The 27954-nt window shown below is 47.5% G+C and overlaps 1 protein-coding gene across 13 annotated transcripts in view; it reads right to left on the reverse strand.

Moving 5' to 3' along the window:
• LOC119180580 (uncharacterized) overlaps nucleotides 1-27954 on the reverse strand; it is a 161873-nt gene that overhangs the window by 133470 nt on the left and 449 nt on the right. For 6 of the 13 annotated variants that reach the window (XM_075876058.1, XM_075876054.1, XM_075876059.1 and 3 more), the window contains exons 2-3: nucleotides 12810-12868; nucleotides 12443-12494 (exon numbers count right to left, since the gene is read on the reverse strand). The exons of 1 other annotated variant lie outside the window; for it this stretch is intronic. In XM_075876058.1, the coding sequence (XP_075732173.1) occupies nucleotides 12443-12494; nucleotides 12810-12868 (111 nt within the window). The remainder of the gene's footprint in view (nucleotides 1-12442; nucleotides 12495-12809; nucleotides 12869-27954) is intronic. 6 more of the 13 variants (XM_075876061.1, XM_075876057.1, XM_075876055.1 and 3 more) reach the window with 1 other exon arrangement.

Raw genomic sequence — 27954 nt, forward strand, 5'->3', positions numbered from 1 at the left:
CCATTGTTACAAAGAAGAGAGTAATATAAAGACTTCTGTGTAGGCGGCACGAAGCGAAAGACGTCTGCTAGCAACTTTTGGAGGTCCCCAATATGTGTGTGTGTGTGTGTGTGCGTGTGTGCGCGCGGGTGTGTGCGCGTGTGCGTGCACGTGTGTGCGTGCGTGCGCGTGTGTGTGTGTGTGTGTGTGTGTGACGCTATGATGACTGGGTGAACACTGTCAAAAAAGGGACGATCGTTCTATGTCCCAGGAAGTTTCCGTAAACACACTAGCTTCACAGGAGAGTGCAGCAGTCCAGTAAGTCCTGGAGTTCTGGTGGGTGTGAAAAGAAAAACTATTTAAAGAAAAATAAATTGAGTTTTCTTTAAAGATAAATGGGAACTACACGTGTGATAGTATCAACGTCATCTATCTTCTCGAGTGTTCAACATGCGGTGCTCAGTACATAGGTCAAACAGAGACAAGTTTGAGAATTCGTTTTAATAATCACCGTGCACATGCCGTAAGCCTCCCTAATCTACCGCTGTCGAAGCACGTCAGTATGCCTGGCCATGGTTTCGACAAAATTAGGGCCACTATTATTCAGTCCGGTTTCAAGACAAATCACGATAAGGAAGTGAGGGAATCCTTCTTAATCCACAAATTTAACACCATTCGTTCAGGTATCAATGAAAACGTAGGAAAGCTCACCTGCCTCGCACTATAACAATACGACTTCTTAAATTAGTAAAATATTTTAGTGTATATTAAATTGTATATTAGTCAACCGTGGTTTCTTTACTTCTGAGCTCTTTTACATGTCCTGCCAACCATACTGTGCCCCACGTGTCGATGCGCAAGGAAATTTGAAACTTGTATATTCATGCACCCGTCGCATGTCAGTCATGTCAACACAAGGTTCTGACAGATTACCATTTTTTACTTTGACTGTCATAGCTGCTATACCGAGAGTTCATCACGTGAGCCTATAAAAGCGGCTGCATTGTATCATACCTACTTACTCTGACAAAGGCCATGCCACGGCCGAAACGTTAGTAAATACGATCCTTTTCTTATGTGCTATCTGCAAGTTAATTCAATATAGAAAATACCCGGACCTGTCGTGCCTTCCCTTCAAATTCTATATATATATATATATATATATATATATATATATATATATATATATATATATATATATATATATATATATATATATATATATATTGTGGGTGTTTGTTACTTACATCGTTCTCATCCCTGCATGATCACAATCACCATCATCCGCTTGTCTGTTTGTCCTCATTGCCACTCTGGGTCATCCTCATCGTTTGTGTACTGGCTCTGCCCGTTCGTTTTGCGAGGTCTTTCCTCAAATAAATGCTGACGCAGCCAAGACTACCAAGACTTCATAATGTGTGTGTGTGTGTGTGTGTGTGTGTGTGTGTTGTGGTGTGTGTGTGTGTGTGTGTTGTGGTGTGTGTGTGTGCGCGTGCGTGCGTGTGTGCATGCGTGCGTGCGTGTGTGCATGCGTGCGTGCGTGTGTGTGTGTGTGTGTGTGAAATCAATGATCAGAGCTTTTTCTGCCTACTGTAATGAAACTATGAACTTGTGAACTTCTAGAATAGTGCAGTATAGGAAACAAAACAATAAAATATTTATTTAATCCTAACAGTTCCGGCTGGTGGACCAGCCTTCGGAGGATCTAAGCGAAATGATACAAGTTGCCGTAGCAGAGGGCCACCCTCAAAGTTTGGAGACCCCCAAAACGAAACAAATGGGTGAACGAGGCAAGCAACAGACAACAAGAAGAAGAAGAGGAAGTAGAGGAAGAAGAAAGAAGCGACCGGAAGCGGGTGGGTAATCCTTGCATTGTTACTAGGGATAGATAAGACGCGCCACCAGCGAAGGGGACCAAGGAAAAAGACAAAAGTGAAACGTATTGCCGCTTACTCGCATCCGACACATGGATCAAGTTAAAGTTCACGTGGTTCAGCGGCTGGCCCGCAGCATCGGGCCACACACACACACAAGAAACATAAGACTCGCTCTAGCTTTAGGAAAATATTGGCCACATTGCAAGACTAATGTGCCCTCTCCCCCTCCCCCATCTGCCCTCTCTTGCAAAAAAGTGTACAACCAGTCATACTCAAAATAAATGAATGGATATTCCTTAAAAGATGAACAAACAAAAACGTAAAAAAATAAAAAATACTTAAAATAAATATAAAATCTAATAATACTAACATGCGCAGGTTGATGCACGTAGCATCGAATTCGTTTATTTTCACGCACTATATTGATCATCCTATGTGTGAAACTTCACGTATGTATAAATAAATTGAGTAATTCACTTTCTGTGTTTCACGAAACTTCGCGGAGGCACCTTGATTTCGTGGGTAAGTGACCTGAATTCCGTGGGTAAGTGAAGCCGGATTGTAGGAGTATGACACTTACGCATTCAAAAGAGTGACCAGGAAGGTTGATATGTTTGGAGAACGGCAAATTGGGGAGGCCCTTTACGTGTGCCCTGTGGTTGTTGAAACGCAAACGGAACGCGGTTTCCGTGTGTGCAATATATTCCTGTTTGCACACCTCACAGCGAATTTTGTATACCACATTGGCTGAGTCACAGTTAAGGTCGTCTTTAATTTTGTACACAGTCTGAACAGGAGGCTTCTGCCGTGTCTGTGATCACCATGTGTGTGCACACCGTGCAGCGAGGTTTCCCGCACGGTCTACAGCCCTGATGGTGGTCGGATTTGTGTGTTTTCGCCCTGACCAGTAAGTCTCTCAGGTTTTTATTTCTTCGGTAAACCACCTTGGGCGGAGTCTGAAAAACGGCAGAGAGGCGACTACTCTGTTTAAGTATGTTAAGTGGCGGGTTAGCATAGAATTTACCCGAGGGGCAGCGGCGCAGTATGTGAGGATTAAATTTGCCCTTGAAATTATATCTTTATTTCTGCCTTTTTCTCCCATCGTTGATTCTCATTCCAAAGAGCGAGTGCGCTCAATTGCATTGTCAACCATTTTTTCGGGGTACTTTTGACGTAAGAAGGCTGCTCTCAATTGCTGTGCGTGGGTGTCAAATTTCGTGATTTCAGAGCAAATTCTTCTGTATCTGTGGGCTTGAGAGTAAGGGACACCTGCTTTGCAGTGATGGAGATGACCGCTGTGGGAATGTAGATACTGTTGGTGGTCTGTTGGTTTTTTTATACAGGGAAGTAGATATGGTGGCGCCACAGAGTGATACAGTGACATCCAGGAAGTGAACACTCTTCTGCGAATACGTGTGCGTGAATGTTATCGAAAGATGCAGGGAGTTGAAATCGGAAACGAGTTTAGAAAAATTATGTTCACCATCAGCCCACAAGAAGAATATACCATCGAGGAAGCGTCGATAGAATATCGGTTTGAATGGAGAATTTGAGGAAAGGAATCTCCAAAGAGGCCATGAAAATATTTGCGCAATTCGGGGCCATTTTGGTTCCCATGGCAGTTCCGTTTACTTGAAGGTAATGTGTTTGGTCGAATTCAAAGTTGTCATGTTTAAGTACAAGATTTAGAAGCACCTCTAAAGCGCTTTCGTCGAACTCACTCGTCGATTTGCTTTTCCCATAGGCGGCAATTGTGGTGGCGATTCCTTCGGTGTGGGGAATGTTTGTGTACAATGATGAGACATCCATGGTGACCAAATAGCATTCTAGAGGTACCACAAGTTTTGAGACTTCTCAAAGGAAGTGGCTGGTATTTTTAATGTATGATGGGAATGATTGTGCGATGTGCTTAATGAGAGAGTCAATGAAACTAGAGATTTTTTCAGTAGCAGTACCGTCGCTGGAAACTATAGGTCGGCCGGGATTGTTAATCTTGTGAATTTTGGGTAGTAAATAGAAGCGCCCGGGGGACTAGTTGCCAGGTGACATCATTTTAAGCATAGGATACGTTATCTTACCACACTTACGTAATGATATTAGCGAGGCCTCAATAGTACTTTCATACTCCTCTGTCGGATCACAAGGGAGTTCTTTATAGAAATTTTCATCTACCAGTTGGCGAAGCCCTTCTTTGATATAGTCAGTCCTCTAGAGTACAAGCATAGCACCACCCTTATCAGCTGGTTTAATAATGATGCTCTGGCTGTCACTTAAACTGCGCAATGCCTCCCGCTCCTCTTTGGACAGATTGTTGCGTATGGGTCGGTGCTTTTCATATTCCCTGATTAATCACCTTGGACGACTGAAATGTACATGTCTAGATATTTGTCTCGTTGTTCACCTGGAGTCCAAGATTTATCCGAAAATTTATTTTGTTGCGTGCTGCTTCAATCATGAAAATATTCTCTTAGACGCATGGTTCTGGCAACGTTGTCTAAATCTTGGTAAGGTTTAAACTCGTCAATTTCGTCAGAAGCGGGGCAGAAGGTTAGACCTTTTGATAGCAGCTTTGTTTGCGCAAGTGTCAAAGATTTCTTGGAAAGGTTGACCACATTGGTGACATCGGTGCTATTTTGGGGAGATTGACAAAAGGTTACAGTTTGATTTGTATGCGTTGTGGGAGGATTGCTGGCGGAATATTTTTATGTCGGCCACGCGGCGTCTCGCTTCAATTTCTTGTCTTTCTTGCTCTGAATTGTCAATCTCATTTTTCCTTCGTATTTGGCCAGCTCTTCAGTTTCTAACTGCGTCAAGCTTGACTGTTTTAGCCACGCCTGTTCGTCTTTAGGTTCCGCCGCCCTATATGTACTGTGTTGTATTACGACCTGCGTAAGCCTAATAGATGCATCTTTTAAAATATTGCTCCACTGCCGCTGCTCATTTTTGTTGAAGTTATTCATTGCGGGTTACAGCTGAACAATGAGACCCTTTGGTGCGAATCCCGAAGAAATATATATTTCCAGGTTTGAAGCATGCATTTCAAACCTCACGCACTTATCAACATTCTTTCTCAAGGCCATGAAATCACGAGACCAACATCTGCTGGAGCGGGTCGTACCTGACAAGTTGTTGAGTCAGTTCCTGCGTGGGGGAGAAGCACTGTCACCAGCAGCCTCTGCGTGGCCCCGAGTCGCGTTGTAGGGACTGTTGCTCCTTGATCTATGAGGAGCACCCCTCGGCGCTCGTGTTGACGGTTGTTGGCTCTGCCTGCCGCTTGCTTCGCGGATGCTGGGGAACTCGTTCCGAGATGGAAAATGTTCCCACGGTGGGCTCGGCAGACGTAATAGTGCATGGTCCAGCCAGGTTGATGGCGACCTCACCATATTTCACAGAAGCAGGGATTTCGGGTGGCTGGCGATGAGGGCAAGACCCTAAAAACTTGGGTGTATACCATCAGCCGCCAGAACCCGGCAAGGCGGAAGCCATTCCAAGGCATGATCGATGTAGAAGAGAGTACCGCTTTGATGACAGTGCGATCGAAGGAGGTGGTTGAAGCGGCCCGCTTCTCTGTTGAAACGTACGACGAAGGGCCAGTTGAGGCATGCGCGCCTGCTGTCTGGGGACCTCGGTAGCACCAATGTGGTGAAAATCTTCTTAATCTCCGGATGCTGCTCCACGATTTGGCTCACCATGTCATTGTATTTCTCAAAAACTACATTTTCGAAAATACAAGGACATGGACAAGGACAAGAGTCGGAGATGGCTTGTCTTCAGCGAATGGACCCGGAACTACGCCCGCTTATTCAATACTTGGAGGGTCACCAAATTAAGGTACCACGAGTTTTCGTCCGTGGATTAACATCCTATGTCCTCCGGAACGACGTCCTATACAAGCGCAACTTCGAAAACAGCGGTGAGACGTTCCTGCTTCTTGCACCATCATCACTGCAAGCAGAAATCTTAGAAGCGTGTCATGACGACCCATCGGCTGGCCATATGGGTAGTAGTCGCACTTTGGCCAGAATTCACCGGAAGTATTATTGGCCGAAATTAAGGGATTCTGTGCACCATTATGTTAAGTCATGTCGGGATTGCCAAAGACGCGAAATACCACCATCGAAACCAGCGGGTCTGTTGCAACCGATAGAGCCATCAAAAGGGCCATTTCAGCAAGTGGGAATGGATTTGCTTGGTCCATTTCCGCTCTCTTCATCGGGAAAGCACTTGTAGGGAACTATGCGAACGACGACAAAGCAGCATGAAACGGCAAGCCACAGCGTTGGTGCACGCGCGACCCGAGCTTGCGTTTGTTTTTTGTATTTTCGGCCTGTTGGTGTTCCTCGCTCTTCTGGCGTTCCTCGGCCTTCCAGTAGGTCTGTACGTGAATAAACTGCGTGACATCTGGTGGAGGTGTGTGGACTCCCGTACAAACCTGGAACTTCGCTCCCGTAAGCTTCCCCCTCTACGTGACACGAACATGGCCACCGAGACGCCTCTCCAGGTAGGACCTTCGACCGTCCATGTCACTTGCGGTGCCGTGTATCCTCAACGAGTCCCTCCTATCTTCACGGGCTCCACTGAGTCGGACGTCGAAGATTGGTTGGCGAGGTACGACAAAGTCGGCGCAAGTAACAAATGGGACGACCCAAGTAAGCTTGGCTACGTCACATTCTACCTTGCGGACACCGCGCAACTGTGGTTTAATAACCACGCAGCTGACATTACTACGTGGTCTGCATTCAAGACGGCTATTATGGACGTCTTTGGACGACCTGCGGCACGCAAGCTTCAAGCCGAGCACCGTTTACGTCACCGTGCGCAGCAACCAGGCGAGACCAACACGGGCTACATTGAAGATGTGTTGCATCTATGCAACCGCATCAACTCTACCATGCCTGAGGAAGAAAAAATCAGGCACATATTGAAAGGCATTGACGATGCGGCGCCGTATCCCTACGCGAGATCTTCAGCTCCATTTTACCGTCGCTCAGACGCTTGGAGGACGCCAGATAATAGGCCCATCTGTTTCGCCTGTGGTATCGCTGGACACGTCGCCCGCCACTGTCGCCGAGATCCCCCTCCAGTCGACGCCGTGGGCCGGCCAATGGCATCGTCGTCTAGGACGCCATCAAGGTACACCACTGACGGTCCTCGACCCTACGCAAACCATCGGTCACCATCGCCACGACGACACTCCCTGTCACCCATGCGTCGCCGACCTGCTACGGAAGAGGGAAACTGATCGCTGCAGCTCCGGAGGCAACAGCTGCATACAATTCGAACTGCTTAGGGCCTCCATCTTTCTCGCCGCAAAACGTTATTGACGTCAATGTTGAGGGGACCGCCGCACAAGCGCTTATCGACACAGGGGCCGCCGTTTCCATAATCTATGAGCCCTTATGCCGCAAGTTGAAAAAGGTGACGACGCCTCTTTCGGGCCTGATGCTCCACACGGCCAACTCGCAGTGCATAGAACCTACAGCTGTGTGCACTGCACCTGTCATTATCCAAGGTGAACTTTATGCCATTGAATTTTTTGTGCTGGCATCCTGCTCCCACGAAGTCATTCTTGGATGGGACTTTCTTTCGCGTCATCGGGCCATCATAGATTGCTCACGTGCAGAAGTTGCCCTTACACCGCTGCCAACCTCTTGTTTTGTGGATTCTCTTCCTGAACCTTAGAAACTTGTCGTTGTTGCAGACACGGAAATAGCACCGAGAACATCCGCCGTTGTAGCCCTGACCTGTACGGCCGCTCCTGCCGGAACTGTTTTGTTCACTCCGTCTGACGTATTTACCCGCCGCCGTAGCCTACACCTGCCCTTTGCCGTACTTACCGTGGAATCCGGTGCTACCGCCATGCTCGTCGCGAACACGCTATCGTCGCCAGTTACCTTACTTCGCGGAGAATGTTTGGGTAACATACAAGACGTTGACCTCTTGCGCCCTCTAAAGTTCGCCGAACACGCACCTCACCTCCAGCTCAATGCTATGACGCCACCTGTGGCCACAGTGCCCGCGCCAGACTCATTCCAGCCCTCTGTTGCCGCTGAGCTATCGCCGACACAAAGAAGCGAACTCTTGTCCCTTCTTCGAGAGTTCCGTTCTGTCTTCGATTGCGCTCAACCATCTTTGGGTCGCACAGCGAACATCACGCACCACATTGACACCGGTACTCATGCTCCCTTACGCCAACGACCATATCGAGTTTCAGCGGAAGAGCGCCGTATTATCAACGAACAAGTCGACGATATGCTCAAGCGTGGTGTCATCCAGCCATCGCAGAGCCCTTGGTCGTCCCCTGTTGTACTTGTGCGCAAAAAGGATGGGTCTATCCGATTCTGTGTCGACTACCGCCGGCTCAATAAGATAACTCGGAAGTATGTGTACCCGTTGCCACGCATCGACGACGCTCTCGATTGCTTGCAAGGGGCAGAATATTTCTCCTCCTTAGATTTACGCTCAGGATATTGGCAAGTTCCAATGGCTGATCCTGACCGATCGAAGACTGCATTTGTAACACCTGATGGGCTGTATGAGTTTAACGTCATGCCGTTTGGACTCTGCAACGCCCCAGCTACCTTCGAACGGATGATGGACACCATCCTTCGCGGCTACAAGTGGAACACGTGCCTTTGCTACCTGGACGATATCGTCGTTTTTTCTCGCGACTTTTCCACTCACCTTGTTCGTCTTCGTGCTATTCTCACCTGTCTCACCTCTGCTGGCCTTCAACTTAACATCAAGAAGTGCCATTTTGCCGCACGTCAGCTCACCATACTGGGTCACGTCGTCTGCAAAGAGGGTGTTCTCCCGGATCCGGCGAAACTCCGCGCCGTGGCCGACTATCCGAAGCCCAATTCCATCAAGACGCTTCGAAGTTTTATCGGCCTGTGCTCATACTTTTGTCGATTTGTGCGCAACTTCTCTTCCATCATCGCACCTCTTACCAACCTGTTGACAACTTCCAAAGGCATTTCTGCTTGGTCAAAAGAGTGCGACGAATCCTTCACCGCGCTTCGGCGGTTATTATTATCACCTCCAATACTACGTCATTTTGACCCTGATGCGCCTACGGAGGTCCACACCGATGCCAGTGGTGTCGGTCTTGGTGCTGTATTGGCTCAACGAAAACCAGGGTACCAAGAATACGTGGTCGCTTACGCGAGTCGAACCCTCAAGAAAGCCGAGTGTAATTATTCCGTCACGGAGAAAGAGTGCCTCGCAATTGTCTGGGCTTTGACGAAGTTCCGCCCATACCTTTATGACCGCCCTTTCGAAGTCGTCACGGACCACCACGCTCTATGCTGGCTATCATCGCTCAAAGACCCGTCGGGGCGCCTTAGTCGCTGGGCGCTTCGCCTACAGGAATACGACATTCGTGTTGTATACCGATCCGGCCGCAAGCACTCCGACGCTGATGCGCTATCCCGCTCGCCGCTACCAGCTGACCCAGCCTCCTCGTCACCTTCTTCAGCTGTCATAACACCAATCGACTTCACAGACATGGCATCGGAACAACGCAAAGATGTGTCGATTTCCCAACTCCTCGCCTTTTTGACTGATCCGTTAGCTAATTTAGTGTCAAGAACTATCCGCCGTCAAGCCACACATTTCGCTATTCGAGACGACCTACTCTATCGGCGGAATTACACGTCTGAAGGTAGGAAGTGGCTGTTAGTGATACCCAACCACATGCGCTCGGAAATCTGTACTGCTTTCCACAACGACCCGCAAAGCGCTCACGCTGGCGCTCTCAAAACGTACAACCGTCTACGTCAGCGGTACTACTGGCGCGGCATGTACACATTTGTCCGCAAGTACGTACGTGCTTGTACTGCATGGCAGCGACGTAAAGTCCCACCTCAACGCCCTGCCGGTACACTTCAGCCTCTGCCTTGTCCAGCGCGTCCGTTTGACCGCGTCGGTATCGACTTATACGGACCACTCCCCACGTCGTCTTCTGGAAATAGGTGGATAATTGTCGGCGTGGACCACCTCAAGCTTTACGCGGAGACAGCAGCACTACCCGCAGCAACCGCGAGGGAAGTTGCGTTTTTCATCTTGCGCAACTTTGTTCTTCGCCATGGTGCTCCCCGCGAACTTTTGAGCGACCGGGGGCGTGTTTTCTTGTCTGACGCCATTCAAGCGTTGCTCACTCAGTGCAACATGGTTCATCGCCTGACGACAGCATATCACCTGCAGACGAATGGCCTCACAGAACGATTTAATCGCACTCTCGGTGATATGTTGACGATGTACACAGCTTCAGACCAGACTAATTGGGACACTGTCCTTCCATTCGTCACGTATGCGTATAACACCGCTACGCACGCGACAACAGGATTCTCCCCTTTCTTTCTGTTGTATGGACGCGAACCATCGTGCACGCTGGACACTATCCTCCCATACACGCCCGACTCCTCTGAGTACACTGCAATTTCTGATGTTGCCAGGTACGCAGAAGATTGCAGACGATTGGCCCGTTCTCTGACAACCGAGGACCAAGGCCACCAGAAGCTACGGCTTGACACCGACCGACATCTCTCTACTTTCACGACTGGTGCTCTCGTTTGGCTCTGAGTTCCACCGAGCACTCCTGGCCTTTTGTCGAAATTACTGGCACGATACCACGGGCCCTACTGCATTCTCGCCCGTACGTCACCCGTCAATTATGAGATTGAGCCATTGACACAGTCTCATGACTTACGCCGTCGTGGCCGAGAAATTGTGCATGTGAGTCGCCTGAAGCCGTATTACGACCCCGCTATAGTGACTACGCCTCAAGTCGCCAGGTTGGCTACGCTATTCACCGGGGGCCAATGTAGGGAACTATGCGAACGACGACGAAGCAGCATGAAACGGCAAGCCACAGCGTTGGTGCACGCGCGACCCGAGCTTGCGTTTGTTTTTGTATTTTCGGCCTGTTGGTGTTCCTCGCTCTTCTGGCGTTCCTCGGCCTTCCAGTAGGTCTGTACGTGAATAAACTGCGTGACACACTGGATTGTTGTAGCAACAGACTACATGACTCGATATGCTGAGACATGACCTCTCGCAAAAGGAACGACGAACGAAGCAGTCCAGTTTTTCGTCACTCGGATTGTACTACGACATGGCACACCACAGGTTGTCATTACAGACAAAGGAACAGCATTTACTGCCCGTTTGATGTGATGATGATATGTGGGGTTTAACGTCCCAAAACCACCATATGATTATGAGAGACGCCGTAGTGGAGGGCTCCGGAAATTTCGACCACCTGGGGTTCTTTAACGTGCACCCAAATCTGAGCACACGGGCCTACAACATTTCCGCCTCCATCGGAAATGCTGCCCGTTTGATGTAGTCTGTTATGAAGCTCACCCACACCGACCATAGAAGGACTACAGCATACCATCCGCAAACAAACGGATTAACCGAAAGACTCAACAGAACTCTCGCCGACATGATCTCGATGTATGTGGACGTTGAGTACCTGACATGGGACTGTATTTTGCCTTATGCTACATTTGCGTACAATACCACAGTACAAGGAATGACACACTTCACGCCATTTCAACTTATTTATGGTCGGGCGGTCACAACGACCTTAGACGCGATGTTACCTGTCAACGATTCAAATGAGAGTGACCTGCACATGAGTGACTACATAGAAAGGGCAGAAGAGGCACGGCAATCGGCAAGACATCGTATCATTTTACAACAAAGCTTCGACGCAAGTCGCTATAATCTCAAGCAGAGAGACGTACAGTACCACCCCAGAGACAAAGTGTGGGTGTGGACTCCTGTACGTGCACCTGGCCTATCGGAAAAACTGATGCGGCGCTACTTCAGCCCTCACAAAGTACTTCGCCGGTTAGGCACGCTAAACTACGAAGTAATTCCTGAAGGGCAAGTGTGCTCAACCCGACGCAGGAATCGCCCAGAAGTCGTACATGTAGTACAAATGAAACCGTACTACGAAAGGCACTAAACGAGACAACTGATAAATGTGCTCAAGCATCACATCAATACTCCTGTATAAAACTGTTCGACGTCAGCGTACGCATCAGGACGATGCGTTTCGGGAGGGGGACTAATGCCGCATGTTGTTAGGCACCTACTGAGGTCTTGCGCCGCTTCCTGCTCCTATGAATTCTGCCAGACCAACTGACAAGCCAAACGCGCCAAGCTATAAACGCGCCATGCAATGCTAGCTGCACGTGTCACCACACCTTGCGCTGGAAAAAGAAGGCTGGCAGTTTTTCGAAGGAGCGACATGCGGCGAGACGCAAAGAAAGAGGTTGACAAGGTTTTCTCTAGCGAGCTCCGGACAACCTTTGTGTATTTAGTTGACGGGCACAAGTTTGCCATAAATAAATGGCTGTTTTAGCTTCCGGCGTTGTATTTGTTCGTTACAATATGATTATGAGAGACCTCGTGTTCTTTGACGTGCACATAGGCCTCGAGCATTTCTTTCTCCATCAAGAATGGGGCCAGGATTCGATCCTGCGACATGCGGGTCAGCATTCGAGCACCACAGCGGCGGGTAGAGATTACAGAGATGTCTGTCAGCATAAAAAGATACAACAGCGCTATCTCCTTACCTCAAGAACAACATCTCCTGACCATCCACTTTCCATGATGTCAGAGTGGCACCTGCAAAAATAAGGAGAAGCAAGCTACTATTACACTACAGATCCTGAGAACTGAAATAGCGCTAGAGCTATTTGACCGTGAATTCTTTTGTTATCACTGGCACAAGTTTTCATGCCAGTATCTAGAAAAATTGTGAATAAATGTGAAAAATGTTATGGTACAATGCTTCACTTGCTTGAAGCTGCCTTGAATTCTTTTGGGTAATTTTAAATTTTGCGACATTACAGGTAGATTGCCACTATCCCTCAAGAGGAAGGTATATAACAGTTGCATCTTTCCGGTACTTAGCAAAGGAGCAGAAACCTGGAGACTTACAAGGAGGGTTCATTGAGGCTGACGGAGCGAGCAATGGACAGGGAAATGGTAGGTGTAACCTTAAGAGACAAGAAGAGAGCAGAGTGGATTAGGGAACAAACGAGGGTTAAGGATATCATAGTTGAAATCAAGAAGAGGGAATGAACATGGGCCGGGCATGTAGCGCATTGACAGGATAATCGCTGGTCATTGAGGGTAACTAACTGGATTCCCAGAGAAGGCGAGTGGGTTAGGGGGAGACAGAAGGTTAGGTGGGCAGATGAGATTAAGAAGTTTGAGGGTATAAATTGGCCGCAGCAAGCACAGGACCGAGTTGACTGGCGGAACATTGGAGAGGACTTTGTCCTGCAGTGGACGTAGTCAGGCTGACGATGTTGATGAAGCCTTGCGAGAAGTATGCACTGATATAGAAGATCCCACCTATTTATTGGCTGGCACACACAGATCTGAATCGGACAGCACTTGAAGCCTTCCCATATAAATTTCCCAGCCTAACACTGCAACAATAAGCACCAGTGATGTCCGGGCAGCGCTCCCTTTGCCCAAAAAATAAAAAGTTGGCCGAGTTGGTATTGATTCATGATAACTGAGGGGGTGCGAAATACACAGAAGGTCACGGGATGACACACCATGTCACCCTTTTTTTTCTTGTGCGCTGAGTATTTCCCAACCCCTCAGTGATCTCTTCTGCCTTGCCATCATGTAGATTCTGTAGTGTTTATAGCCATGACTAACTTGAAATGAACGTTATTTCCCCATGTTAATGCCAAGTACGCTGCACTTTCAATTAGCTAAGTTGAAATAATCTTCGGTCTGTAAATTTTTTCCTTATACAAATGTTGCTGTACTTATGATGAGCGCAGTGATTCTATGGGTTATGATTATGTTGCTATGTCAAGACATTTTAATGAGAACTAAAAACAGCAGGAAGGTGAAGAAGATTGAAAAAACTATAAAAGGTGTAGAGCCAATCTTCCGACAAGTGACCTTGCCTTCCTCAAGGCTTTTCCTTAGCAATGGTGTATCCTAGAAGGTAAGGGTACGAAGCACATACACACCAGCACTAAGGAATTTAGTTCCAGCGTTCAAGAAGTCCACTTGTCGAAAGGTCGGCTCAAGCACAAGACCTCTGTTTACGGATTGTTTCCTACTGATCATTAACAAAACGCTGCCCTGCCCCTGTGCTGCAGAAGAGCAAGATGTGTCGCCTATCGGCTCCACGAGCTCAACCCCAGTAGAATTCGCACGCCTCCAATTTACCATCGGCTTGATGATGGAGGAGCTGCCCAAGAACCCATGGTGATCGGCACCGCTTCAGATAGTTTGAAATTATCCGCTTTCAACAGTGTCTTCATGTTGCCGACAGCAACACAATGCTGCTACAAAGAGGCTCCAACAGTCTCTTGGGTCGCAAGGGCTAACGCCACGCAGGGAGCATCCAGGCACAGCCAGGCAAACGGCAACCAGAAGGAAACAAAACGACTCTGGGAGCCTTTCAGCCGGCGGGCCACAGCATGCTCGTAACAATGCATAAAGATAAATTATTTTGCATAGATGCTGTTTGTTACACTTTATTCTTGTCACCAGACAATTTTTTAGGAGTTTCTTGAAAAATGTAGGAGTCACCAACCATTTCTGGACTGCTTTTAACACAGTGGCCCACATCTGTGGGGCATTTCGCCTAACGCCACTTTGAACTCGTTGCTGGTGTCATCTTTGTTCGATTGTATTGCAAAGTTTTTTCAGATTTTCGCTACCTAAAATCGACCCGCACATTACAATCAAATACAGACATAACTTCTTTCTTTTATCGAAAAAAAAAAAGTCACCCCTTGAGGTGCAATCAAGTAACTATGGTAAAGCAAGTATCATAAGTTTGTCAAAAGGTACAAGATGAAGGTGATACAGGTCTATGTGCCTACATCGACCCGATGATCATTCGGTTGAAATCTTCTATAAAGACAGAGTCAGCCATTAATAAAGTAAGGACGCAGTATACTATTCTGTTGGGCGACTACAATGCCAAAGTAGGCAAGAAACAGGCCGGAGACCATGCAATGTGGGAGTATGGCATCAGCTCTAGAAATGCCAGAGGTGAGTTATTCGTAGAATTTGCAGAACGTAATAATTTACAGATCATGAATACCTTCTTCAGAAAACAAGCTAACCGTGAGTGGACGTGGCGAAGTCGTAATGGCAAAACTAAAAATGAAATGAAAGGCACTTCGTTCTGCATGCACACCTAGGCATTGTACAAAATGTAGAAGTAGTTGGCAACATCTGATGCAGTGACCATAGAATGGTAGGAGCTCGTATTCACCTAGATTTAAAAAAGCAAAGGCATAAACTGATACGCAAGAAGCCAATTAACCAACTAGCAGTGAGAGGGAAAGTACCGGACTTCAGAGTTTCACTTTAGAATATATTCGACGCTCTAAACGAGGTAACCCACATTAGCATTCACACAATGAGTGATAATCTTACTGATACCACCAAAAAATGCACATTGGAAGTCTGAGGTATCATCACTAGACAGGACACTGGCAAACTATCTAGACAAAAAATCTCAATAAGAGAGGACAAACCATGAAATCCTCAAATGCAACCGACGAAATAGAGCTAGTGGAGCTTTCGAAGTTAATCAATAGGCATAAGGTAGCCGACATCAGAAGGTATAACATGCAGAGACTTGAGCAGGCTGTAAAAAGCGGCAGGAGCCTAAAAGCTGCAAAGGCAAACTTGTGCATAGGCAAAAATCAGATGTGCGCATTAAGAGACAAGGAAGGCAATGTCTTAACCAATATGGATAGGATAGCTGAGGTGGAAGAGGAGTTCTACGGAGAGATGTACAGAAAGCAATACAGCCAAGATATCGTAAGAAGCAATATAGCCCAGAGGAATTCGACATCTTACCAGTAACAACAGGGGAAGTAAAAGAAGGCCTAGACAGAATGCAAAGATGCTGCTGGTGAGGATAAGGTAACACCGAATCTGCTGAATGATGGCGAAGAAATTGTGTTAAAAAAACTGGGCACCTTATATACAAAGTGTCTCTTGATGGGAAGGGTACCAAAATATTGGAAGAATGCCAACATCATCTTAATCCATAATAAAAGAGACGTCAAGAACTTGAATTGAAAAATTACAGGCCGATCAACTTACTGTTCATTTTCTATGAACTGCTTATAAAAATAATAGCTAGTAGCCAAAGTACCAAGCAGGACCTTGTACAAGCTGCTCCACAATAGACCATATTCATACCATCAATTTGTTAATAGAGAAATGCATGAGAATATAGGCCCGTTGTGCTCAGATTTGGGTACACGTTATGGAGGTGCTGACACCCCCCTGTAAAGTTGTCTGCGCCGTGTGGCACACGTGTCTCGCCCCAAGGCCTTATTTCGGGTGACGACCGCTGGGCGATAGATGGCGTTGTGTTCGCGTTGAGTACCACTGTTGGTAGAGTGGTAGCGCCGGCGGTGACCCCTAGCGAAAGGCAGGCCTTGGTGACGGGCGAGAGTAGAGCGAGCTCTTCTGCGCGGGGCGGTTGCCGCGAACGGTTCTCTCTCGCTGTGGGTCTGCCGTGGACAGCACCGCGGGCCGCCTGCGGTAGCCCCACGTGATGAGTGAAGCGTCACCACCTTTTGTATGTTTTTGTGTGATGTTTGTGTGTATGGTAATTTTGGTGTAAGGGTGTCCTAGTGTGTTAATTACGATTTATGTATCGTTCAGTGGACGATGTCGTCTAAATGAGTTAAATTAATGTATGTATGTTGTTTGGCTTCTACCGACCGCGTCCACTGTGTACGTTCACTCCAAGAGCATGGCGAGGCGCTCGCCTCGTCGAGACCCCACACTGGCGCCCAACGTGGGGCTCTTGGAGTATTGGACGACAGTTTTTTGCGGTTCAGTACAATCTTTTGTTTGAGCCGGGGAAGAGCAGGCCTAGGGGGGACTTCTCATTGCTAGCATTGGCGGTGTGCTTTGTTGAGAAGCGAGCAGATTTGATTTGTGACGTAATTGAATCTGTCGGCAGGTTGAGTTTTTATTTTATTTTTTGCTCGCAAGTGTTGTTCTTTTTTTGTTGGCGTTAGTTTTCAAAACCGTTGTTGAATTAGGACGAGAGCCATGTGATCCGCATCCTGTGGTGAGCAAGGCCTAGAGCACGTGGTTTGTAGGCCAGGCCCGAAGCGAGTGAGTACGAAAGCCTCGCGGGTGGTCCGATTTTCTGTAAATAGCTTCTTCTATCTCTTTGGGCTTTTTTCTTCTATCTCTTTGGGGGATGTTTTGGTCTACTCTCCAACAATAGAAGATCACCTAGTACATGTCCGTGAAGTTCTCTAACGCATTCCAAATGCAGGACTTACAATTATTCTTACCAAAGTGCAACAGTGCACCCAATACCTCACCTTTCTCGATCATGTTGTTTCTTTAGGAGAGTGCCGGTGTAGTGTACACGTATCCCAAAGGAGTACAGCCACTAGCGTGGGTCCGGTCTTAACGAGCCGCAGGGCACACATTAACCGTCGCCGTGGTGAGAACACGATACTGCTCAAGGTCGCAACACTTTATTGTCTGTGGCAACACCAAACGCAGTACAGCCCATTGCAAAGGCGCGAAGGGAAAGCAAATAGGCTTATCCACGCCACGGGCATAAAAGTACTACACAAGGTGCCACGAGCACGTCTCGCGGGAAAGGTGATCCACGGAGACACCAGGACCAAGGCCCGGTTGCTCGAGAGAGGGCAAAGGCGCTCGTGTTGGCTTCGGAGGGAGACTGGTCGGCGTAGCTAGGCCATGCACTAGGACACCGTACCACCCCTTCGGCCAAGCGTACGCAGTGGGGCAACAAAAGGCGAGCGTTCGTCGCGGGCGCAAGGCGCTGTTGGCGAAGTCCGAACGAGCCCTGCAGGGGGCTGACGGACGGAAAAGATTGCGTGGCTGACCATCTGATGTCCCGGAGAGTATCTCTCTGCCCGCTCCCGACGCAGCGCGCGAAAACCTCTCAAGAGACTCCGCGCGCAACGCCACAGTCAACATTCGCTACCGGGCGAGGGGGTTAAACGTCACTCTGCTCTCCCAGCACGGCAGACAGCGAAGGAGGGGAGACATGTCGGGACATGAGAACAGCAGGAAAGGCGGCAAAGCCCGTGCAAAGGCAGCGGGCTAGCCTCAATTCCCACAACGTTGAAGAACCCCGGGAGTCGAAATTTCCTTAGCCCTTCACTACGGCGTCTCTCATACTCATATGGTGTGGTTTTGGGACGTTAAACCCCACATATCAATCAATCAAGAAATGCATGAAATACAACCAAACCCTGTACATAGCTTTCATAGATTACGAGAAGGCATTTGACTCAGTCGAGACATCAGCAGGAATGACGGCACTATGGAATCAGGGCACCGACGAACCCTACATGCATAATGTAACTGCGCGAAAAACGGACGGAAACGCAAAAAAAGAAAAAAGGACAGACAAGCACAGACTATTAACTAAAGCTTTATTGCAAGGACAAGGCAATATATAATGGACAGAATAAAAAGCAAGAGGAGGCAAAGGGGGAGAAGGAAAAAAAAAGGCACGAGAGGCCAAATCACCAAACATCTAGGCCACATCAAGCATAGCATACCCGTCATACAAAACCAAAATAGCCAAACTCTTTATCATTTATGGCCACAGAGGGAACACTGACACAAGACTAAGATTTCATGTGAATATGCGCACCCTCATCATGTTCGCGCACTCTTTCGTTCTTATGCCAGAACAACACAGAAGTATCACCAAAGAGCAGAGCGCAGCCACATTTTTTACAGTGGGCTGCTAGATGAACGTCAGAGTGACCTTTCAGAGAATTAAAATGTCCTCGAAGTACAACATTTAGACAGCGACCTGTTTGCCCACATACACTCGATTGCTGCATGACAAGGGTATGGAGTAGAAGACACCGGTGATACAGAATACACAATTATGACTAACATTGCATGTACCTTGGTAGACATTTTGCCGACTCGTCTGTCTACGTGAGCACATAAAATAGATAACTTGTTCCTGGCAGATATACCCACTTGGAAATCATATCTTGATGCAACATTTTTTAGACGGTGGGTAAAACTGCGAACATAAGGAGGTAACCCTCAAGAGGAAGGTGTATAACAGCTGCATCTTGCCGGTACTTATTTACGAAGCAGAAACCTGGAGGCTTACAAAAAGGGTTAAGCTTAAACCGAGGACGAAGCATCGAGCGATGAAAAGGAAAACGACAGGTGTAACATTAAGAGACAAGAAGAGAGCAGAGTGGGCCAGGAAACTGGGGTTATGGATATCCCATTTGAAATCAAGAAGAAATGGTCATGGGCCAAGCATGTAGCACGTAGGCAGGATAACCGCTGGTCATTACGGGTAACTGACTGGATTCCCAGAGAAGGCAAACGCATGAATTGAGCGGACCAATAAATCGCTTTGCACTGGACCGTTTTTCCTAAAGAAAGATTCTCTGAATCACAGAGTATAAGGGAAAATATATTTCAGTCACAGCTCTTGTGCCAGAAAACTCCTGAAAACGATCAACTATTCTATGGGAGTGACTCAATACCAGCACTGCACATGTGTGTGTGTGTGTGTGTGTGTGTGTGTGTGTGTGTGTGTGTGTGTGTGTGTGTGTGTGTGTGTGTGTGTGTGTGTGTGTGCGTGCGCGTGCGTGCGCGTGCGTGTGATGCTGTGATTAATGGCACACGTGGCCTGGCTCATACGCCATGTTTATTCCAAAAGCACTTCCTCATCTACTTCTCCTAACCATCCCTGCCTTCTCACGTCACAGTATTCCCCCTCCCCCTGAAAGAAGTCGCATCAGACAAACAGAAACAAAAACTGAACATGCATGGCTTAAAAGTGAACATTGTCAAAAAGGGAAGATCGTTCCATGTCGCAGGAAGTTTCCGTAAACACACTATAGCTTCACAGGAGAGGGCAGCAGTCCGGTAAGTGCTGGAGTTCTGGTGGGCGAGGCTGACTGTTGTGTACTGGAAAACACAAGTACACCTTGAACGTGGAAACTACAGATGATGAAACTGTTTTTATACTTGCGAGGAATGAACGTGGTGTGAAGGCTTTGGAGCACCAGCAGCATGATTTCCGTAGGCGTCGTGCTCTTTGCCTTGATTGGTACACATGCAGTGCCACCTGTCTGCATGTTTGTTGACCAAGACTGATGCGATGATTTCTGCATCCTTCCGGAATACAGGGTGTGGTTTTGTGCCTTCTGCGTTGTTTTGTGTGCTGTTGTCTCAACAGCTTTGATTGTAGACTGAGTCTTGATCTCTTCTGGAGAAACTTTGTGCGATGTTTCTTTTTACGAGAATGTCTTGAATTACATGACTTGTTTGTCTTAAGTGAGACATTGAATTTGTCGTCGCTTCACTTGACTCGCTTGTAGACGCCTTTGTTTAATCCTTGACTGTTTTTCCAAAGATGTTTCCATTCGTCGTCGTCCTTGTTGGTGCATCCCTTGGAGAGACTGTTGTTCTTGGGCTCGGTTTCGCTGGCATTGATGGTGTTGCTGGGGAAAGAGCTGAGGTGGTCGCCGTTTTCGACCATGGCACTGATTTTCTGGGCAACCTGATGTGGTGTCCAGAAGGCAGATGGTAGTCTGTGGACTGTTATGCTGCATTTCAGGTAATGAAGATTGTGGGCTAGAATAAGCAGGAAGATTGTCGGAGGCTCTTGCAACGCTGTTCTTAACGGACGCTTTTGGTTCACGACAATGCGCGAGAGGTGATGCTTCTGAGCCTCCTGTGTTGTTTGGACTCTCAATTGGCTGGACACTGTGACTGGCGTGATTTGGTCAGATATTACTTGTAATTGTCGGTCAGTCTGCGCAACTAAAGAGTTGAGCTCATTTAATGCGTGAATCTCTATAAAAGAGTCTGAGCTCGGTCGAGTACCTTCCGAATTCCTCTGCTCTATTCCTGCCGTAGTGAGCGTTGTTGGCGTGATGTGGGCGAAGTGAGCAACCAAAGGGTCAAGTGACGAAAGACCAGGTGTTGGGCCAAGTGTTCGAGACCGGGAGTACAGTGCACGGGGTGATTTCGTAACACGAGTCCTTTGGTGCAGTAATGACATAAAGGATGGTTTTCGATCAAGCAGTTGCAAACCGTGGTGCAGTGGAGGGTAAACTCTTCCTGCAAACAGATCTGGCTGCCTTTCAGTTAGAGGGTGCTTTAATTGGCCTTGTTTCAAAGGCCGATTCATTCTTGGTGCCCCAATGCGTGAGCAGCGCTTTTAACTGTAGCGACCGAATGCGATTGTTTTCACACGGTTGACAATAAGAAATTCTTCATCATAGTCGCGAAAACGGGCGATCAACTCTTCTTTTATCTTTTGCCACGATTCGTCGTTTCCGAATATGTGTGTCAAGTAAAACTTGAAAGCCTCACTGGAGATGTAGTCCGTGAAGTTGGTGATCATCTCGCGTTCTGACCATGATGCAGCGGTAGCGTGGAGCTCGAACAGGTCGAACCAGTTTTGTACGCGTCCATCGTCCACTGCTCCGGTGTACTTGGTGATGGGAAGGTCGGTAGATGCTTCTGACATGATGCTGGTCGATGCGTAATGCTAGGCGCTTGCACGGTGGTCCATGTATGTTGAGGGTGTCAAGCGGAGAACAGCGTAGATGATGAGCAACTGATGAAGGGGCAAGCAGGTCTCCATCCTGTCGACTCGTGTGACGCTATGATGAATGGCAGACGTGGCCTGGCACATACGCCATGTTTATTCCAAAAGCACTTCTTCCTCATCTACTTCTCCAAACCATCCCTGCCTTCTTACGTCACATATATATAGAAAGGGTTGAAATGCTGAATATATGGTTTCAGTCGAGAGACATAGGCGATCTCGGTGTGGCGGCCACGACAATCAGGAGCCGCGTTGACAGAAGCAACACGATAGTTGACTTCAAATGTTCGTTCCAGGACGGTGTATGGACCGAGATATCGGTGAAGGAATTTTTCGCGGAGCCCAGGGGCATGAACAGGTGTTCACAAAAGGACTTCGTCGCCTGAACGGAACAGAACAACTCAACGCTTTGCATCAATGTCGATTTTTCTCTTGTCCTGAATGGTAGCAGTGTTGGCGCGGGCAATTTCACGGCAGCGGGTGGCGAACTCTTCCGCGAGAGATGAAGATGGAACAGAAGATGTGGACAAAAAGGTGGTGTCCAGAACAAAGTCAGTACACTGCCATACACGAGAAAAAAAGGTCTGTAATTCGTCGTACGCTGTATGGCAGTATTATATGTGAAGGTGACGAAAGGAAGTACAGTGTCCCAGTTTTTATGATCCGGTTGAACGTACATGGAGATCATGTCCGACACAATTCGGTGAAAACGCTCAGTCAGACCGTTAGTTTCTGGGTGATACGCTGATGTGGTCTTGTGGATGGTGTTAGAGGCCTGGAGGACTTCAGCAAGGACATGTGAAAGAAAAAGAAATGTCTTGGCACGGTCACTAAGAAGCACACACGGTGCGCCATGTCTTAAAATAATGGCGCGAAAGAAAAAATTGGCGACTTCAGAGGTAGCACCAGACGGAAGAGCTGCTGTCTCCGTGTAGCGAGTAAGGTGGTCCGCGGCAGTAACAACCCAACGGTGACCGGCTGGCGTAAGCAGAAGAGGTCCGTATAAGTCTATGCCCACAAATTCAAAGAGAGTGGACGGGCACGGCAGTGGTTGCAATGGTCCCGCGGGAAGAAACGTGGTACGTTTTCGGTGCTGGCATGACGCGCAGGAAGAGACGTACTTGGCAACAGGAGTGGAGAGGCCAGGCCAAAAGCAGCGAGTCCTGAGGCAGTCGTAAGTCTTGTGGAACCCTAAGTGGCCAGCTGTCGCATCGTCATGAAACGCTTGTAAAATTTCCAGACGAAGTGAGCGAGGAATGACGGGAACGCATTGGTTACCGAGAGGATAGTAAATTTGCCGACATAATGTTCCATCTTGAAGCTTGAAACGGGCAAGTTTTCGTCTTAGGCGGCTGTATGACGCACGCGATAAGCCAGTGAGCCGATCAATGATTGTGCGGCAGTAAGTATCGGCATGTTGGAGCGAGGCGATATCTGTGGACGAAAGAAGGTCCACCGAGGCAACGAATTCTCAAACCAGCAGCTGTCTGCTAGGTCACTTTGGGGGGCGGTGACCAACAGATGGAAGGTGACTTTTCGGCGCTTTGCGAGAGCGGGCAACGTGACAAAGCGTCGGCATCTTTGTGCTGTCGACCCGACCTGTATGTAACGCTGTAGTCATACTCTTGCAATCGTAGTACCCAACGGCCAAGGCGTCCCGACAAATTTTTGAGAGACGATAACCAACACAGAGCATGATGGTCAGTCACTATTGTGAAATGCCGGCCGTATAAATAAGGATGAAACTTTTGTACGGATCACACGATGGCGAGACATTCTTGCTCAGTGATACTGTGATTTCGATCAGCAGGTGAAAGAGTACGGCTCGCATAGGCCACGACTTGTACTTCAAAAGTGTGGTTCCACTGAAGGAGAACAGCACCGATGCCAAGTCCACTTGAGTCGGTGTGTAGCACAGTAGGCGCTGCAGGGTCGAAATGGCGAAGCACTGGCTGTGATGCGAGGCATCGCTTGAAATTGTGCAAAGCGGCTTCGCAGTCGTTCGATCAGACAAAGGGTGCGCTCGTGGTCAGAAGTTCGTAGCGAAATAGTAGCGAAATAGCCGCAATAGTAGCGAAATCACGTACAAAACGGCGGAAATACTGCGCCAAGCCAAGAAAGCTGCGGAGGTCTTTGGGCGTGGTTGGTGTAGGAAAGTGCAGTACCGCGGCAACCTTGTCAGGATCGGGCTCAACGCCATGTTTACTGACGACGTGACCTAACACCCTGATGCTGTGACTAGTGAACCGACACTTCTTAGTGTTGAGCTGTAGACCGGCCTTACCTAAACAAGTGAGGACTTCGTCTAGCTGTTCCAGGTGCTGTGAAAAGCTGGACGAAAAGATGACAATGTTGTCCAAGTAGCAAAAGCAGGTCATTCCATTCTAATCCCCGCAGTACCGTGTCTATCATTCGTTCAAATGTGGCTGGGGCGTTGCATAGGCCAAAAAGCATCACATTGAATTCAAAGAGCAGTTCTGGCGTAGCAAACGCAGTCTTCTCTTTATCAGACTCGTGCATCGGAATCTTTTTTTTTTATTTATTTATTACATACTGCAGTCCTATAAGGACCAAGCAGGAGTAAGAAGGTCCACCGAGGCCAGTAACCATAGCGCAAGTCGAGACTTGAAAAGTACTCGGCACCTTGTAAAGTATCAAGAGCGTCGTCAATGCGAGGCATTGGGTAGACGTCCTTACGAGTAATTTTGTTGAGTGGTCTGTAATCAATGCAAAACCGTACCGAACCATTCCTTTTTTTTGTCCTAGTACCACAGGAGAAGACCATGCGCTTGTCGAAGGCCTGATGACATATCGCGAGCATGTCATTGACTTGTTCTTCTATAAGCTTGCATTCAGAAGCTGACACACGGTAAGGGCGGCGGCAAATAACACTGGATGTGTCGGTGTCGATACGATGAGCGGCCACTGTTGTTTGACCCAGACCTTCGGAACAAACGTCAAAGCAAGTTTTGTGCTTCATTAATAAAGCTAGCAAGGCATCAGTTTGCCTTGGGTTGACATGTTTACACAAAGTGGCCTTCGGAGCAGGAGATGAACCTTCCACTGGCATACACCTTGAGAATGACGAAGCAGATAAACCAGTGATGACACAAACCGGTGCTTCTTCGGTAATATATATAACGCTTTTTTTTAAGTTGCCACCGGTCGGACTTAATCTTCAGAAAATTTTTCTTTCTATCTCACGAAACACGAAAATTTAACCCTTCTTGAAATGTTTTGAATAATCACTGGGCATGTAAACCCACCACACTCGGTAAACGCCCAACTGACACTCGCAACAAATTCCTGCTGACTACAGTCCCACCTCGACATGCGAGCCAAGCATGAAAATGGCAGACAAAGACCCAAAAACCAGTTGTGGCAGCATGAGCCCCGTCTAAGGATAAGACAGATGCTTGGGCTAGTTGGCGATTTGGAATCAACATATTTGCACAGTGCAAGAAAACGAGTAGTTACAGAACATATTTGCACAATGCACGAAAACAAGTATTTATAGAACATATTTGCACAGTGCAAGAAAACGAGTAGTTGCACCGTAACTACAGTAGGAAGAAGCATGGACAGAAAAGAGCACTGACTTCAACTAAATTTGATTAGTGAAAACGCTAGAAATATACACACATGATAGCAAGCAGCACACCACAGTACAATAGCACAACCAATTGCATTAAAGCCAGATACTTGATGCCTTGTTAAAGGGGCCCTGAAACACTTTTTCAAGTAAACATGGAATGTATAAACATAGCTTATTGTCTCACAAATTCAACACTGCAAAAATTTTAAGAAGCTGTCCAGTACGAGCGGGGTTACAAAGATTTGTCGTTCGCTGCAATGGCATTCCCTGTTCTCTCATCTCGACGAAAGTGCTGTAAGCTAAGCCGAAAAAGATGGCAGGATCAAAGAAGATACGTCACGCGCGTCTCGTGACCTTGAGCCCCATTTTTTTTTTCTTCAAGTAAACTGCTTTTTTAGTGCGATCGCGAGTACACGCATAGGCAAGATTCAGCCACTGGTGGTGAGCCCTGTAACGATCGGGCGCGCCATGTTCAAATGAGCAGGTGGGTAATAGATGGCCTTCTACGAGTGATTTTTGAGCGCCTTTCGTCATTTGTCGAGAGAAGAGAAAGTGATTTCATAATTCATTGTGAATTCCAGGCCCCGTGCTCCACTATATTATTTGCCTCGAGTGTTCTCAAGAGCCTTTAGTACCGATCGGCACCATTTTCTGGCCATGCTCAAGAAGTGTGGCAGGGCCCCTTTAGTGGAGCACACCTCAACACAACCTCTCAATCGATTGCATCACAGCCAGACATTCTATTTCTTCATTCTATTTCGTGACAGCGAAAGCTCTCACAAGATCACAACAAGGGTCGCGTGCGCTGTAGTTGTCTGCCGCTGAGTGTCCGCAACCACTATAGCACGAAATAAGAATAAAAAACTAAATAAAAGCCCTGCATTTTATCACTGAGCCACACCGATGCTTGAAACTCTAATGCAAACTGGCCTTAGGCAGGTTTGACTTTGAGAAAGGATTCCCGTTAACAAGAGTAATAAAGCACTTTAGAGCAGCAAAGACACAACCAGGTGTCACGCAACGCGAATTGTGCAATGAGTGGGTCCTCAATTGCTCAAACCCGTTGCAAAAGCTTGATCTCATTCACCTATTAACTGTGGCGCATACCCACTGTAGGGGGTTGTGAGGATTACAAAAGATTTTGGAGTAATTCATCATAGTCATCAGCCAAAGCACAAAAAAATTGCACAAAGTTCCTTGCCGTATGTACCACGCTTCTACAAAGAATGACGAAAGATTGCATAGCGAATTCCTGCCTACTACAGAATGATTCATGACGTAGTGGGTACCCTGCAAGTGTGCTTTTAGTAGTTACCTGAAGGATGTTAAAAAAAGGGCTTTGAAAGGCAGCTTCCAGCTTTCGCTCTGACAGCACTGTGCGTCTCCTGCAGGCCTGGCAGTTTTTTCTTTTGTGACATTTTTCTCGCTTACCATGACCGAACCTTGGCTAGCCCCCTTGAGAAAAAGGCTGTTGTACAGGTCTCATGTTTTGTAGATTTTCTCATGCTTTGTTACTGCGATGATAAGGACTTGGAAGCTGCCATTTTGACAAGTGTATGGCACCTGTAATTTTTGACACATGAGCTGCTGCAGGATGCCTTGTTAAGGTTTTATACATCTCGTGCGATCACCTATGCTGGAAATACGAGCCTAGAGAAAGCAAAAGACGAGTATCGTACTTGGACAGGTGACTCAAAGAGTGTCATGGTGCTCCCCTACCTACAAAAGATTTCACACAATTTGAAAAAGATGCATGATAAAATTGACATCAAGGTTGTTTTCTCTGCCCCAGATTGTGTGAACACATGCTCAGTCTGCACAAAGGAGCTACTGCAACCAAATATAGGAGGCAATTGGCATGTGCTGTGGCTGTTGTTTACCTAATCCTTTGTCCTGTGGCAAGAAGCACGCGAGGCAAACGGACAGGTGCTTGAATGAGCATTTAAAGGAGCATCACTATCGTGTAAACACTGATGTTCAAGGCCATATGAGCATTCATTGTAGATATTGTGGTTGCAAACCAGAATTTGAAAAGTGCACTGTTGTCACAAAACATAGTCAGCAGGTAACACACGAGATCATCTAGGCTAATAAAATGCAACTGCTGGAAGACCCCTGTGTTAGCATGCCTTCAGTTGCGCACACACACTAAAAAAGAAATTGAGCATCTGGCAGCGACGCAATAGATTGTAAAGTTGTGCTGCTGTTCTCACTTAACAAGACATCAAGTATCTGGCTGTAACACAATGAATAAGAACGGCTACTTAGGCTAGTTTGTCCAGTTCCATGTTGATAGGGATTGCGCAAGCACGAAAGTGCTGGAAAAAAGGTGCAGGGAAGGCGAGGGACGAAAGGTAGGCCCACCCTTTGCCTTTCGTACGCTTTTTTTCCAGCACTTTCGTGCTTGCGCCGAAACCCCTATTAACATGTAATGCAATACATTGTGTGATTGTACTATGGTGGGCTGCTTGCTATCGTGTGTATACATTTCTAGTGTTTTCGCTAATACAATTTGTTAGTCAGCGCTCTTTCCTGACCGCGATTATTTCTAGTTGCACTGTAACTAACTACTCGTTTTCTAACGCTCTGCAAACATGATTTCATCTAAGGATGTCTCCACTCCCGACGGATACAGCTTACGAAACTCGCGGCACTTCCTACTCAAAGACGGATGCCTACATGCCTGCACCAATGGGCGCGCACTCCAGGCTCACGTTAGACGCCGAACTGCCGGTGACTTCGCCTCCGGGGAGCATTGCATGAGCGCGACTATTTCTTTAGTCGCAGAAGCGATTGGCTGCTGCGCTTCAGTCATCTGGTAGACGCCTCTCAAGACTTACGTTATATCCGACCGTAGTTCGGTGGATCGATGAGCTCAA

Source organism: Rhipicephalus microplus, chromosome 10 (assembly GCF_043290135.1).
Source record: "Rhipicephalus microplus isolate Deutch F79 chromosome 10, USDA_Rmic, whole genome shotgun sequence".
Taxonomy (NCBI): Eukaryota; Metazoa; Arthropoda; class Arachnida; order Ixodida; family Ixodidae; genus Rhipicephalus; species Rhipicephalus microplus.